Source organism: Physeter macrocephalus, unplaced genomic scaffold (assembly GCF_002837175.3).
Source record: "Physeter macrocephalus isolate SW-GA unplaced genomic scaffold, ASM283717v5 random_1156, whole genome shotgun sequence".
NCBI classification, from domain to species: Eukaryota; Metazoa; Chordata; class Mammalia; order Artiodactyla; family Physeteridae; genus Physeter; species Physeter macrocephalus.
The window spans coordinates 8,556-24,838 of NW_021146778.1; the positions used below are offsets into that span (position 1 = coordinate 8,556).

Here is a 16,283-nt window from a genome sequence, read left to right on the forward strand (position 1 = left end):
CGCCTCCCCTGCATCGGCAGGCGGACTCTCAACCACTGCGCCACCAGGGAAGCCCATGAGGGACAGTCTTGATGTGGCACTTTTCCTTTGCGCCTTTGGACTGGCAAAGCCGGTGTGGAAGGTGAGGTATGTGGGCTTTTATGATGAATTTTGTAAAGCCAGCCATATAAATCTGACATACAGTGAAGGGCTTTACCACCTCAATTTGAGGTATTATTGGTAAACCCAGATGGCCCCTCCATCGGAGGCCTGTGTACGGGGTACTTTGTAATAACCCTCCAAGCTTGTTGTGGTAACCACCTTCCCGTCTGAACATACATTCCAGCAACTCCAGGTAGCCTTTTCTTTCCTTCCTTTAAAATGAAGTTCTAAGCTTTTCAGAGCAACTGAATTCAGTCCCACAGTTGACAGGAGCCATCTGGATGCATGGTCCACCTGAGCTCTGGTTTTTGCTCTCCTTTCCACATACCCTAGCTTACTGAAGCTCCTGATAACCCCACTATAAGTAATAGTGATATTGCAATTTCCCTGTGTAACCTGCTCAGCAGGTGCTCTTTTTATCCCCACTTCACAGATGAGGAAAGTGAGACTCAGGAGAGATTAATAAGCAGCTCTGTCCTTCTAATTGCTCAGACTAAAAACCTTGGGGTCATTCTTGGCACCTCTATTTCTCTGTCGCCTTACATCTAATTTACCAGTACATCCTTTTGGCTCCGAAAAACTGTGACCAAAGCTAAATGCTTTCTTTTTACCTCCTCCTTGGCTGCCATCCTGGTCCACATACCATTACTACTCAGCTAGAAGGTTGCAGAAACCTCTGAACTGGTGTCCTGTCACTCCTGCTTAAAGTCCTCTCATGGCTTCTGTAGCGGAGTAAAATTCAGAGTCCTTAGAGTTTCTTGATCTGGCTCCCCAGACGTCCCCTTGACCTGACCCTCAGCTCTGAGTTCATCTTTTACCACTTTCCCCTTCCATCACCACTGGTCCTTGCTTTTCCTGGAGCATGTTGTGCACCCTCCTGCTTCAGGGCTTTTGTTCTGTGATGCTCTTCCCCCAGATAGCCGCATGGGCCACACCCTCACTTTCTTCAGGTTCCTGTTCCATTCATTGAGATGGAGAGGCCTTCCCAGACCACCCTATATTAAATAGCAAGCCTGCACCCTATACTGTCTATCCCCATCCCTTTACCCTGCTTCATTTTTCTTCTTAGCTTTTATCACCATTGGGTGAGGGTCTTTGGTGTTTGACCACTGCTTTATCCCCAGCACCTAAGCATGCCTGGCACATAGTAGGCAGCTCGGTGAACATTTAATGAATGAATGAATGAATCTCGTACTTTTAACAGCATCATTCACATTTTGAGTCTGGCATAGAGGAATACCACAGTGAATAATAAAAATCTGTGTTGACAAAGAACACACACACTCAACAATGCATAATGGAAAGTGCTGTGTAAGAAAGCTGTGGGGGGCTTCCCTGGTGGCGCAGTGGTTGAGAGTCCGCCTGCCGATGCAGGGGACGCGGGTTCGTGCCCCGGTCCGGGAGGATCCCACGTGCCGCGGAGCGGCTGGGCCCGTTAGCCATGGCCGCTGAGCCTGCGTGTCCGGAGCCTGTTCTCCGCAACGGGAGAGGCCACAACAGTGAGAGGCCCACGTACCGCAAAAAAAAAAAAAAAAAAAAAAGCTGTGGGATTCTTTGGGAGTGCAGCAGGGAGCACCCAGTTCAGTCTAGGTCAGAGAAGTCTTTCTGGAGGAAGCAGTGGCTAACCTGAAATGGGAAGGACAGGTAGGACTTATCTGAGAAAAGGCCTGGAAAGAGAGCTGTCTTGGTTGAGGAAAGGCCATGAGGTTCAGAGAACTGAGTAACTCCCTGTGGCTGTAGTATAAATTCTCATTTTAACTGGAAGGCAGTAGGGAGCTATTGAAGATTTTAAGTGAAGGAGTGGCATGGTCAGATTTTTGCTTTTGAAAGATTGCTTTTGCCACGTGGCAGAACCTCTTAGGTTAAGAATAGATGATTTGGGGTTTCCTGTCTGATCCTTTGGGGCAAGGTTCCTGGATTACAAAGAGAGCAGACTTCTGAGTCATTCCTGAAGTGTATGTCTAGGACAGTTATCAGCTGTCATCCTTCAGGGGTAGGGAGCAGCTCCAGTGTATGGGATTTCTCTGACCTTTCAGAAGGCCAGATTATCTGGGATGCGTTTCAGTTCCTGGGAGAATCACAATTGCTGATGGACTGGCCTAGGTTGAGTCCATGCTTAAGCCAAGAGCCCCAGCCTGCTTGCGCTGCTGCAGCCGTTTAGGTGGAAAGAGGAGGCGGCCCTGGTAGGGGGACAGGCTTCCATACGGGAATCCCCACCTCCACCAGGGAAAGCACCCATGTGGTGGGACTTCTAGGTCCACATCTAGGCTGCCTGCCACCAGCCTCTCTGCAGCTTGGCTCTGTGGGCTTTTCCAGAGATAGCTACATGCACAAGGTTTCCTTCCCATCAGAGCTACCTCCCTTCAGCTGAATTCAACCATTTTTACACCTGTGCTAACAGTGGGTTTGCATTTGCCCATAGATGGGCTGCTGTAGTGAGTTCCTGAGAATACTGGGCTTTAGAGAGCCAGGCTTACCCTGACCAATGCCCATTTATCAACTCTGTTCCCATTGCTGTGCCCTCAGGGGCTTGGATTTCCTTTCTCTCCTTTCAGAGGAGAAGGAGTATTTAGAGCTGCAAGGGACCCCAGAGGTCATTGAATCTAAACCATTGATTTACAGGTTAGGTACTTCAGGCCCAGAAAGGAAAAAGAGTTGCTCAAGATCACAGTCAATTCAAAGCAAGGCTGAGACTGGAACCCATGTCTCTTGGGTCTACTCCGATTTTGTTTTCACTCCTCTGGAGGAAGAAATAGCATTGGGTGGTAGAATGTCGACTTTGGAGTTAGTCATCCAGTTTGAGTTAACCCAGCCACCTACCAAGTGAGCGCCCTTGGAAAGGTTGGTAACTTCTGGGCTTCGGTTAAATGGAGTTATACCTGGAGTACCCACGTCGCAGGATCACTGTGAATGTGAGCTAGGGGAAGGTGAGTGCTCAGCCAGAGCCTGGCAAATAATAAGTGATAATCGTAAGAGTGTTGGTGGTTCTTCTTTCGAGGTCTTGAATTTGACCCAGGTCTTCAATTTGCTAATAGAGCTCAAGTGCTAAAGCCAGGCTTCCTCTGTCTTCCTGGGTCCTCTCTGCCCCTTATCCCTGCTGTTTGGTCCTGAGCATACACAGGAAAGCCGCCCATGTCACTTAAGAGCCAGTTCTTCCCACCCTGCCCTAGGCTGTTACACAACTCCATAGTGAAGGGGAATTTAAGGAATCACTGGGGCTATAATCCTGCATGAGAAGCCCATATTGTGGCACTTGGGAGTGCCCTAGTGGTAGAATGTCTGTGAGAGACCAGCTCAGGTGCTTTTTAAAAAAATTTTATTTTATTTATTTTTGTCTGCGTTGGGTCTTCTTTGCTGTGTGCGGGCTTTCTCTAATTGTGGCGAGCGGGGGCTACTCTTTGTTACGGTGCGCAGGCTTCTCATTGCAGTGGCTTCTCTCGTTGTGGAGCACGGGCTCTAGGCATGCAGGTTTCAGTAGTTGTGGCTCGCGGGCTAAGTAGTTGTGGCTCGCGGGCTCTAGAGCGCAGACTCAGTAGTTGTGGCGCACGGGCTTAGTTGCTCCACAGCATGTGGGATCTTTCCGGACCAGGGCTCGAACGCGTGTCCCCTGCATTGGCAGGCGGATTCCTAACCACTGTGCCACCAGGGAAGGGAAGCCCCTCAGGTGCTTTGAAGTGAAACCTTCCTGCTCCATGTTTGGTATCTTTCTGCAGCTTTGGGTTTGCTTGGGGGAGTGGAGGTCTGCGCTTTTCCTGTTCTTTATATATCTTTACAGTGATACAAGAAAGAGAGGCCAATTATCTGGGTGGAGTAGCCTAGTTTAGGTTTTGTCCAAAGTGGAGCCGAGTGTAGGGGTGGAGTTTGGACATGGTTGGGTGTGGGAGGCTGGGTGCTGCTTCTAGGGAGTGTGGGAGGGAGACAGGAAATCAGGAACACACAAGAGGTGGCGGCTCACTGGGACGCATGCACCTTACTGTGAAGAGGGAGGGGATGATTGAATAAACTAGGATTATTTTTCCCAGAGAATCAAAGCTTGGGGTGGGTGGAAATGCCGGTTGTTCTGAACTACAGCATTTGAACAGATCTGCCTCAAGTGGCCCTACAGGTAAAGCTCTGATGGCCGGTGGGAGGTGGAGGGTCAGTAGGTTTTGGCTCTGGTCAAGTAGTAATTTTCAGTAGTGCCCCCCAGCAGACTCAGCTGCCACAGGAGGTACTGGGTTCCTTGACATGTAGTATTTAAAGAATTTGGATGGCAGTTTCCTGTAGGGCTCTGCAGCTGTAAATTTGCAAAGTACTTTTCTAGATTTGTTCATTCCGAAATTTTTGAGTACTTGTTACGTATCAGGCTCCAGAATTCAGGGGTAAATAAGACACAAAAGCCATGATGGGGCTTTTGTCCTGAAAGGTAGAAGTTACAAATGGGTATCCACTCCCTTTACTGCCTCAATTCCAGTTCAGCCTGCTGACAGTGTTTGATTACCCTTCATTTAAAAACAGTTGAGGGCTTCCCTGGTGGCGCAGTGGTTGAGAGTCCGCCTGCCGATGCAGGGGACACGGGTTCGTGCCCCGGTCCGGGAGGATCCCACATGCCGCGGAGCGGCTGGGCCCGTGAGCCATGGCCGCTGAGCCTGCGCGTCCGGAGCCTGTGCTCCGCAACGGGAGAGGCCACAACAGTGAGAGGCCTGCGTACCGCAAAAACAAACAAACAAAAAAAAAAAACAGTTGAAAGTAATCATCTGTGTTTTAAAATCAAGAAAATGTGTCTGGAAACCTGGCGATTGGCAGCTCCTCTTTTAAAAGCCAGACTCTGAATATGCCAAAAAAATAATAATGAATTGTACACTTTAAATGGGTCAATAGCATGGTATGTGAATAATATCAGTAAAGCTGTTATGAAAAAAAAATGAGAAGACCTGGCCACACTGAGCCTCTGTTCCTTTATGACTACTATCCAGTGTCAGGATCTAGCTCCCTTTAGACGAGGATGCCTGCATTGGGCCTATGGGCTCAGTCTTGGTGTGTTTTATCATACAAAGGAGAGAGGACAGCAGTCTGTCCAGCCCACAAGCTGAGAGCATCCTTACTTGAGAAGAATTTGAGAGGAAAGGGTGGGGAAAACTTTAAGGCCAAGGGCAGGAATTGCATGCAGTCCCTGGAGGGGTCTCCGTACCCACCTCTCTGAGCGAGAGCGGATGTGATGGGGAGACAGGACACCACTGGGCATTGTGGCCTGAGGCCTCAGAGCAGCAGTAGAAAGCTGTCTGAATGCTAAGGCGTGAGCTAGCGGTTATGTTAGGCCCCAGTGAGACTTCACTCCCATCCCTGCGTCTGTGAAATGGGTGTAACATCCTTGATAGCAATCTCTAAGGCCCTTTCTAGCTCAAACACCCTTCGGGTATGAGAGCAGCTAAGGCAGATGTTACTGTGTTTTGGGTGGAAAGGGGAAAGATGCTGGCTAGAGGCCTTGTGCATCATGAGCCTGCTCTTTGGGCAATGGAACTAAGGCTCATTGGAGCACTGAATTCTCTCTGGGGCTACAGACACTGGAAAGAGGCTTCTCCATGGGTGTGAGCCCTAGGACAGAGAACTATGGGCAGGAGAATTTGGGACCAGCCTTCTAGTCCCAGATGTTTGGCTCAATTGCTCAGACACCTTGGGTGACTGACTGAACCTCTTTGGACTTCTTTCCCTTTTCTGTAAATGAAAGTGGTCGAGCCAGAAGACCTTTCAAGGTCCTTTCCCACTAGGATTAAGTTCTATGTATCAAATCAGAGGTCAAGACTAGTTTGAGAAAGATTTTATCTAATGGGGATTGCTTTTCCCCACCTGATAGGACCAGCTTTAGAGTGTCATCCCTAAGAGGTGGGCCAAGGCTGTGGGATTCTTCTACCTAGGCATGGGGCATTCTGCCCTAGGCTTCTGGGAAGTTCTGGGCCGAGGTGAGCTGCCCCAGAAAGTTGTTGAGTGCCCCCAGCAGTGTGCAAAAAATGGTGGCTCATTCCTTGGCAGGAATGTTGTTGAGGAGGTTCTGTACTTGGTTAGTTTGGGCAGTTGCTGAGAACCCCTTTCTGGCCCTGAGATTTAGAACCTAGGACTGGTGGAGGCCAGGGTCAAAGTATCAACTAGTTCAGTGAGAGGGGAAGCCAGCCCATCTTGAGAGATTGTCTTTTTTTTTTTAAGAGGTTTATTTGAGCCAAACTGAGCACTATAGCCCAGGACTATTTCATTTAGAGTCACTGTTTTTGGCGGGGGTGGGGTGAGGGGTTTGGCCACGCAGTATGCAGGATCTTAGTTGCCTGACCAGGGATTGAACCTGTGCCCCCTGCAATGGAAGCGCGGAGTCCTAACCACTGGACTGCCAGGGAATTCCCCTAGAGAGATTGTCTTGAGTATTCAGAGTCCTCAGGCTTACCTAGAGAAGCACCAGGGCTTGAGCCTAACCTTTCTTTGCCTGGAAGGAACTAACTTGGCTGCCACCAAAGTGAAAATCATTCATTTAACACATTTATTTCAGTAACCTACTAAATGTTAGACCATGGGAATACTGATGGGGATAAGACAGAAGGGGCCTGCCCTCATAGTTTACATTCTAGCGGGGTGACAACGTAAACCAGCAAGGTAGTTCTGGTTATCTATTGCTGCCTAACAAATCACCCCAAAAACAGCCTGGATCCTGGTGCGCATGCGACTTTTTGTGCGCCCTCCAAGAGTGGAGTTTCTATTTCCCCCAGCCCCGAGGAATCCTGAGATCAAACCCTGCTGGCCTTGAAAGCCATATTCTCTGGAGGCTCCTCCCGTTGCCCGACTCCCAGGCTGCGAAGCCTGACTTGGGGTTCAGGACTTTCACTCTTACGGCAGAACTCCTGTGGTATAATTGTTTTCCAGTTTATGAGTCGCCCACCTGGCAGGTATGGGATTTGATTGTATCGCGGTTGTGCCTCTCCTACCATCTCGTTGTGGCTTCTTTGTCTTTGGATGTAGGGTATCTTTTTTGGTAAGTTCCAGCTTGTTTTTTGTTTGTTTGTTTGTTTGTTTGTTTTTGGTCTTTTTTGTCAATGGTAGTTCAGCAGTTAGTTGTGATTTTGGTGTTTGCTAAGACTGAAGATTAACTAGCCTGTCACAGATCTTTTATTTCTTTGCTGGTTGTTGGGCTGCACCCTGCAGGCCTTCAGGGCCTCTGTTGCCCAGCTTCAAGACTGAAGAAAGATCCCGGAGTCAGCAAGAGTCATCAGTGGTTTAATGGATGGGGAGCTTACATGTCTGAAGCAAGGTCCTGGAGTGATACCCCACCATGTATGGTGGATGGGGGGCAGGACACATGGCCATCTTCACTGGGGGGTTGCGGGGAGGGGAAGGGGAGGCTACTAGTTATATCAAAAACAGCCCTTTTATTCACTGATTTATGGGGCAGGATTTGGACAGGGCTCAGCCAGGTGATTCTTCTTTTCTTTGTTTTAGTGATAGAGGTGGCAGGCAGGTCCTGGTCTACATACAGGGCCCACCACAGCTTCACTCACATGTTTGGAACCTTGACAGGGATGGCTGGGTTCAGCTAGAACTGGAGTGCCTTCAGGTGCCCTCTCCAGCATGGTGATTTCAGAGTAGTAGGACTTAACTACATAGTGGCTTGGGGCTCCCGGAGAGCTGTTCCAAGAGACAGGAAGTAGGTGTGGTCAGTATTCTAAGGTCCTGGGCCTGAGCACTGGCACAATATCACTTTTGGCATGTTATGTTGGTAGAGGTCACAGATCCTGCTGAGAATGAAGGGGTGGGGACATGGGCCCTGCTTTTCAGTGGGAGGAATGTTGGTTTGCCACCATCTCTAGTACTACTTGGCAGTTTCTGATAGTGGTGAGTGCTGTGAAAGAAACAAACTAATAGAGAAGTGTTGAGGGTTGTGTGGGTGAGGGTAGCTTCAATCAGGGTGTCAGGAAATACCTCTGAGGGTGAGCCAAGATGGCGTTGGTAAGGAGCCTGCTGATGAGCACTCTAGCCTGGAGGAACAGCAGGTACCAGGTGGTGATGAATTTAGAGTTCTCCAAGCAACTGACACGAGAGGCTTTTGGAGGCCAGCTTAGGGAGTTTGGCTGCTGTTCTCAAAGCAAAGAAGGGGGTGACATGATCCGGCTTCTGCTTTAGGCTTTGTCCATTCTGTGGAGTAGACTGGGGTCGGGGCGGCAAGAGGCCCGGTTAGTTGCAGGGATGCCCCTCGGAGACTTCAGCAGGCATCCAGGAAAGAGATGGAAAGGAACAGACGATGGCATAGTGACTTGGGACATCCGACTAACTTAGTGCCCTGTCCTGTCCCCCCTCCTCCAGACTAGGCCACTTAAAGAGGACGTTTTCTGACTGCTATTTCTTACTTCCTGCTCTCTTCTCATACTGTCCAGAAGTCAGATCAGTTGTATTGTGTCCATTAATCAGAAGGGTGGCCTGAGGCAGGCAGGTATATTCCCCCTGGATCTGGGTCTCTTAGCCCCAGAGCCAGGAGGAGTATGAGTGTTTTCTCTGCTTCCCCTGGCCTCTCCCCGGTTCCATGCTCCGGGGTGGAGGTGGAGGGAGCGTGTGGGTGAACAGTATGGCGTCAGGCACAGGGAGGCCTGGAGATAGGGAATGAGCCCGACATGGGCTCTCTTGGTCACAGTTTTCCATTCCTGACTTCTTATTGGAAACTTTCAGGTAAGAACTTCAGGGTGGGGTCAGAGCAAGCTGCCAGAGCTGGAAGTCTGGAGATCCATGTTCTGATTTCAGCCCCGCTCTCACATTTCTCCTGGCTGGACATTCATTTCTCACGACTTGTATGAAGGGATTGGATTCCATGCTCATGAGTGCATTGCTCATCCATTGCTGATGTGCCTTTATCTTGTCCCTGGGCTTAGCCAGGTGTCCTAGAACCTGCCTCATGGGTAACTTGCCTTGTTGAAGACAGATGCCCCAGGGAGCCATGCCAGACTGCCTGAAAGCTTACACGTCTCCCGTGATTAACAAACTTCTGAGCCATCACACACATCTTGTTCATGATCTTGGTTCATTTTCACATCCCTGTGGGATCCAGCTGCTACAGTCATGATCCTCATTTTACAGACCAGAAAACAGGAGTTCAGAGAGGTTCAGTAATTTGCTCAAGGCTGCATAGTAGTTTGTTAGCAGCTGGGATTCCAGCTCACGGCAGACTGACTTACCGTCTGGCTTTGCATTCTCCCAGACCACAGAAGTATACGTATCTCACCTGAAAAACTTTCTGGGGGAGAGAGAACCCACACAAATCTTCAGACAGCAGGAATCTTGTGTGGGCCCCAGTTGGCCCAGCCTCGAGGTCCCAGCTCTGCCTGCCCTGGCCACCCTCAGTGAGTGTGAGCCAGGCCCTGGAACTTCTGATCCTGCTGGGGAGCCCTGGCCCCTCTTCCCTCAGAGATGTTCCTCTTCAGCTCTGTCAGGCCATGCGCAGCCTGCTGGAGAGAGCCCTGCTGACCTTGTGGTTTCTTGGGCATGGCCTCTGGGCCAGTGGGAGGGGTGGGGGCTGCTCGCTATTGGCATTGGGAGGCTCTCTGGCTCTGGGTTGTCAAAGCAGATGGAAAATACTCTTATGTGTTGGGTCTTATTTATTTATTTACTTACTTACTTATTGGCTGCATTGGGTCTTAGTTGCAGCACTAGGGCTGTTCATTGCAGTGCACGGGCTCAGTAGTTGCAGTGTGTGGGCTTAGTTGCCCTGCGGCATGTGGGATCTTAGTTCCCTGACCAGGGATCAAACCTGCGTCCCTTGCATTGGAAGGCGGATTCTTAACCACTGGACCCACCAGGGAAGTCCTTGTGTTCTGTCTTTTAACTTACTTCGAAGGGGAAATCTTTTCAACTTATTCAAGCAGCACCAGTTCATTGTAGAAAAAATGTCCAAATGTCTTTTAGCAAAGAGAAAACAAATCCCTTCATAATCTGTTCCAGCAGCCACCAGAAATACTACTAAGCAACCATACCCTTTTAGATCAGTGCTGCCTAATAGAAATACAATGCAAGCCGTGTACACAATTAAAAATTTTCTAGTAACCATATTTTTAAGAAGTAAAGACAGGTGAAATCAACTTAAATAATATAACCCAGGATAATCACAATATTATCATTTCAGCATATAGTCAGTATAAAAAACTATTGTTTCTACTAAGTCTTTGAAATCTGGTATGTCTTCTACACTTAAAGTACTTCTCAGTTCAGACTAGCCACGTTACGTGTGTTCAGCATCCACATGTGGCTAGCGACTACTGTATTGGACAGCACATTTCTAGATTTTTCTTTGTGAGTCACACACACAGACACACACGTATGTATATTTTGTATATATACACGCACCTTTAAAAAAAAGGGGATCATGATATTTTGTGAGCCAAATTTTTTCCCCCATTTAAAAACATAGGCTTTCAAAGTCGCTTATAACCCTCAAAGCAGCCTTGGTAAGGAAGGTTACATTTTCCTGGTGAGGAAGGTTAAGGAGCTGGCCAGTACTACATTGCTGCCTGGCAGACGTGCACACCCGCTCTCTACCCGAGGCCCCTGCTCCTCCACTGCACCCTGCAGGCACCTGGAGTTGATCTGAGACCACTGAACCCGGCCAGAATTCACACGTACCCTGTGCACATGTGCACGCATACCACCCTTTTGCTGAGGGAAGCAGGCCCATGCAGGGGAAGCTACTGACCAAGGCTGCTGTACAGGGGTGCATTGTTTAAAATACAGGCATGTATTTATGTATGTATATCCGATGCCCAATTCAGTGCTCTTTCCATCACTCTTGGCTGGTTTCCAAGAGCTTACTGCTTGGGTTCGTGACTAGCCAAAGTACAAAGGGGAAACCCGGGAGGGGTGGGCAGAGCCCTCCACTTGGGTTTGTCCTGGGGTACCCCCAAAGGCCACAGCACATCCCTAGTGGAAGCTGGCCAGCAATGGGAAAAAGACCAGCAGGGCCAGAGTGAGTGCAGAAAGGAACATGGGTTGGACTGGGTGAGGTCAGGACTTAGAAATCTCTAAATAATTGATTAGTTTGTCAAACAGTGCTGTCCCCCTAGTGCAGGGACACATGCTTCACACCAGGCGGCTTTTGTGGCAAGAACCTCATTTCTTAGCAGGTCTGAGGTTTGTAGGAGCCTGGTGTCATTTTGTTCCTTCTTCCCCCACACCCAAATCTTTGCCTCAGTTTTTCAGCCTATAGAATGGGGCTGCGTTCTAGGCAAATCACTAGCCTGCTGCTGGCCACCCCCTGCCCCTTCATAGGAGGGCTGGGTTGAGCAGCAGACCTTGGATTGGGCCTCAGGTAAGGTGATCAGATTCCTGATGACTGAGGTTTTGAAGACTGGGTGGATCCAGGGAATCCAGCCTTTCTCCCCCATCACTGTAGCATCCAGCAGCCCTGAGCCAAGTCTCCACAGGCTGGGAGGGGCCTGTTTCAGGTACCAAGGAGGCAGCTGGTTTGTACTCCTGGGAGCTCTATTGCCCTAAGGTGGGACACTGCCCAAGGTGGCCTGCCAGAGCTGAGGATTCTAAGCTGCCATCCTTTGATTACTCCTGGGGTCTAGTCTTACTCATCAAGTCCTTAGATTGGAAGGGTTGGTACTGCCTGTACTGCCTTTGGGATAGCCCTTAAGACTTTACAGAACACTTCCTTTTTTTTTTTTTTTTTTTTTTTGGTGGTACGTGGGCCTCTCCGGTTGCGGAGCACAGGCTCAGTGGCCATGGCTCACGGGCCCAGCCACTCCGCGGCATGTGGGATCTTCCCAGATGGGGGCACGAACCCGTGTCCCATGTCCCGTGTCCCCTGCATTGGCAGGCGGATTCTCAACCACTTCGCCACCAGGGAAGCCCCAGAACACTTCTTTATTCTTATCTCACAGTGCCCTTGAGGTGGGTGGTAATTGGCCCCCTTTTATGGAGAAATTCCTTCTCCATAGGCTCATGGAGATTAAGGGACTGCCCAGGGTCAGAGTTAAAAACTGGTAGAGCCAGTCCCCCTCCCCAACCCCCACCCTTTTAAAGCACAACTAATACGGAAGAAATTAAGGAGAGTAAAAGAAGATAAACATCAGTCTTCCTTTCTTACTTTTTTTTTTTTTGATGTGGACCTTTTTTAAAATTTATTTTATTTATTTACTTTTGGCTGCGTTGGGTCTTCGTTGCTGCGCGTGGGCTTTCTCTAGTTGCAGTGAGTGGGGGCTACTCTTCGTTGAGGTGCGTAGGCGGTGGCTTCTCTTGTTGCGGAGCACGGGCTCTAGGTGCGCGGGCTTCAGTAGTTGTGGCACGCGGGTTCAGTAGTTGTGGCTCACAGGTTCTAGAGCGCAGGCTCAGTAGTTGTGGCGCACAGGCTTAGTTGCTCCGCGGCATGTGGGATTTTTAAAAGTCTTTATTGAATTTATTACAATATTGCTTCTGTTTTATGTTTTGGTTTTTTTATCCCCGAGGCATGTGGGATCTTAGTTCCCTGACCAGGGCTCGAACCTGCACCCCCTTCATTGGAAGGCAAAGTCTTGACTACCAGGGAAATCCCAAGCATCAGTCTTTCTATTAAGATATTGCAAGGGAGGCACTTAGCACAGTGACAGATCATACTGAAGGGCTCAATAGTAGCTGCATAATCATTTGTTTAGAAAGATACTTGACTTGATCAAGGAGCTGTGGGGATAGCAGTTTGTCTACTGAGCGGGAGGTTCTCTTGGGGAAAGGAGTGTGAGGGCAGTGGCAGCCTGGGGATGCCAGACTCCTGGCTGGGAATGGAGAGGCTGGCTGCTAAAGTTCTCCATTGGCTGCAGCTGGGCTTGCAGTTGCTCTGGGATGGTCTCTGCCATTCCAGGTCTTCCCTGTCCCAGCCCCTGGCTTGCATCATCACTGCCATTGCCCCTCTGAGGTGGCAGCTTTTTGCAGATCCTAGAGTTGAGGAAGGCCAGAGTCCAAAGGGACTTTTGGAAGCCATCTGGTCACTTCTCATTTTGCAGAAAGCTGATGTCTGTTAGCCACAGCCTCCCGGGTGGCAGCAAAGGAGTCAGGATGCCCATGCTAGTTCTCTCTTCCTTCTGCCTTGTTTCTTCAAGGATAGAGAAATGGGAGGCCCTTCGAATGGTTGGTGCTGTAGGAGTGAAGATTAGAAGAGGACTAGGTCTGGCAGCACGTGCCCCAAGGTGACCCGGTGCAGATGCTGTGACTCCTGTTCCTCCAGACACAAGCTTTCACCTTTCTTCCCTCCCCTACACTGGGCCAGCGGTTGACACACCCTGAGCAGGCCAGGGAAGCCCTGCCCAAATGGAGGAGGTAATGCTCAGAAATGCTCTCAATTTCCCAGTAACAGCAGCACCTGCCCCTTTCCACTCTACCTTACTGATCAGCTCTTCAAAATAGAGCATAAAGAGCGTAAAGCATGGTTCTAGGAGGGGTGAGGAACACTCAAACAGCCAGGATCAAGTAACTAATAGGCTCACCAATGAGTGAGATGGGGTGGAAAAATTTGTCAATGGCCTTAATCAGAGATATGTATAAACTTCCAAATAATAGCTAACAAGTAATGAGTACTTCCTGTGTGCTTCCCCAAGCGCTTTACAAATATCAACTCATTTAATCTGCAGAATCCCAGTAGGTTAGAAACTCTATTCCCATTTACAGAAATCCAGAGTCGCTGAGGTAGGATTGGCAGAACCTGGACTCTGGAGCCCAGACTCTTTCTTAACCATTGCACTGCCCTGCTGCTGGTAGTGAAGTGGGGTGATCCGGGCTGACCTTGGGGAAGTAGCAGCCAGGTGAGCTTTCCACAGAGGCACCCATTCCATAATTCTCACTTGTGTTTCTGCAGTTTGTTCTTCCTGAGCCTTGCCTCAATCTCTCTGGGAGAGGCCAGGCCTAAGGGTTGCAGGTCTTACCTGGGGGTGAGGACAGAGTGGTCCCTGGAGGGAAAGTGCGTTGAATCCACCACCACCCATGTCAGCTCTCAATGTCAGTCATTAGTTTCATGGGCTGGATCCTTGGCAGTCTTACCCATTTCTGTATCTACAATACATAGTATGGGCTAAATGGTTGTTGAGATGAAGGGCATTTTTCAGTTGTTACCAAACTGGAATTATAAATATGTCTGTGACTGCTGTCCCTTCTCATGCCCACAAAAGACGTTGCTAATTGATCACAGGCTTTTCCTGAGCCTGTTTACTGAGGATCCTCAGTACAGCATCCCAGGCAGTTGAGATCAACCAATTACAGGTGGAGTTAAGATTAAGACTTTATATAAACTGAGCCCTCAGAGGATAGGGACTGTCTTGTTTACCATTACTTCCCCAGTGCCTGGCACACAAAATCCCTCATGTCAATGGTGATGTTTCATGATAAGAGTGGCAGGAGCCTAGGGCTGGCATCTTCAAAAACAAGTTTATTTTCTTGGGACAAGCCAGGAAGCTCACTGTGTCTCAGTTCTGTCTTATTGTGTAATATGGGGAGAACCATGTCCACCCTTCCTAACCTCAAACCGAAATTGTGAGATTTAGATGCAGTGATGGTTGAGGTAGACCTTATGAGCTGATTAGCCCTGGTCACCAACGATAAGGAAGGGTAATTTATCTGAATGGCTGGTTTATGCTCTCTTCAGCTCTCCCCTGTGCCCTGGTGCAGAGCCTACGTAAAATCTCTGCTTTTCTACCCCCCTTTCTCCCTCCTGTGTGTCCTTTGTCCTGTGGGGCCTCTGCAGTTTCTTCCATCCTCTCCTTTCTGATCTGCTGGAGGGGGCAAAATTCTCCTGGGCTCGGTGCAGCCAGAGCCCAGGCCTTTGGGTTGCAGGCCACCCTAGAGCGTTGCCTTTGTAATAAATAGTGCTTTGATTCCTGGCTGTGCTTTGCTCCTGTCCCTTATGCTGAGTGGCATTATCCTTGCCTGGCAGGTGAGCTAATAGGCTCAGAGAAGTGGATTCTGGTGCTGATGGCCTCAGTCCCTTGTAGGGTCAGCTTGAGCTTGAGCCCTTTGGGACCTCAAGAACCTAGTGTCGTCTCCTGCCGTGCTGAGAGGCCTAGGGTAGCCTGAACTTTCAGGTCCTTGGGGTCAACTACCTTCTCACTGTGTGACCTTTGGCTAGCCACCTAGCCTCTGAGTCTCCTCTAAAACTGGGATAGCTCCACCCTTGCGAGGATTAGAAAATGCACAGAAGGCCTGCAGCAGGAGGCCTGAGGTAAATGCTTAGTAAGTGGTAGCCATTATTATTTAACAGATCCAGACCTCAGGGCCTTGGGTGCGCAAACAGCGATGTGTAGGGGAAGAGTGGAAGCTGTTTGGTTGTAAGGAAGAGGCAGACAGGTCCCTTCAGAGCCTTCATTCTTCTGGCACAGCCATAGTCGGGGAGCTCACTGTAAAACTCAACCTCAAGCTCAGCCCAGACTGATTTTTTTGTGAGCTCATGTCTGTCAAGACACTCTGCTTGTGGCTTCTTGGCCTGACCAATCTTTGTTCTTTTTTTTTTTTTTTTGGCGGTACGTGGGCCTCTCACTGTTGTGGCCTCTCCCGTTGTGGAGCACAGGCTCCAGATGGCGCAGGCTCAGCGACCATGGCTCAAGGGCCCAGCCGCTCTGCGGCATGTGGGATCTTCCCGGACCGGGGCAAGAACCCGTGTCCCCTGCATCGGCAGGCGGACTCTCAACCACTGCTCCACCAGGGAAACCCTGACCAATCTTTGTTCTTGATGCTGGAGATTGGATGGTGGTGAGTTCCTCATACATCCCTCCTCAGGGTGCTGTCTGTGTGTGTAATTAAAACACACTCCCTTCCTGCTCTTGTGAGCCGGTTAATTCCTGTCTGTACTTCCTGTCCATAAATATGAGACCCTGGACTGGGGCTTGGAGACCAGGGGGTCCCTTTCCGCCGGTCTCACTCATTGGCAGCTCAGTTCTCCAACATTAATTGGCACCAGCATTGCACAGGAAACTTGTTAAAAAATGCAGATGCTCATGCTCTGCCCCTCTTGGCAAACTGCTTTCTGGAGCTTGGGAGAAGGCAGGAATCTGCATTTAACCAAGGTCCCCCACCCCCACCTCCTCTGGTATTCTTAGATTGTGGAAGTGGTGTTGCCAGTCTGCTAGCTTACTGGTCCCAGTTTCCACAGGCATGAGGTGAGGGGTTTCCATGCAGCTTTCTGC

The 16,283-nt window shown here is 49.6% G+C and overlaps 1 protein-coding gene across 1 annotated transcript in view; it reads left to right on the top strand.

The window, feature by feature from the left end:
- Positions 1–14,964, top strand: part of LOC114485504 (collagen alpha-1(III) chain-like) — a gene marked incomplete at its 5' end in the record, with an annotated part of 22,878 nt that extends 7,914 nt beyond the window's left edge. The window contains one exon of the mRNA XM_028487045.2: positions 13,215–14,964. Coding sequence (XP_028342846.1) covers positions 13,215–13,219 — 5 coding nt within the window. The remainder of the gene's footprint in view (positions 1–13,214) is intronic.
- Between the last annotated feature and the right edge of the window lie 1,319 nt (positions 14,965–16,283).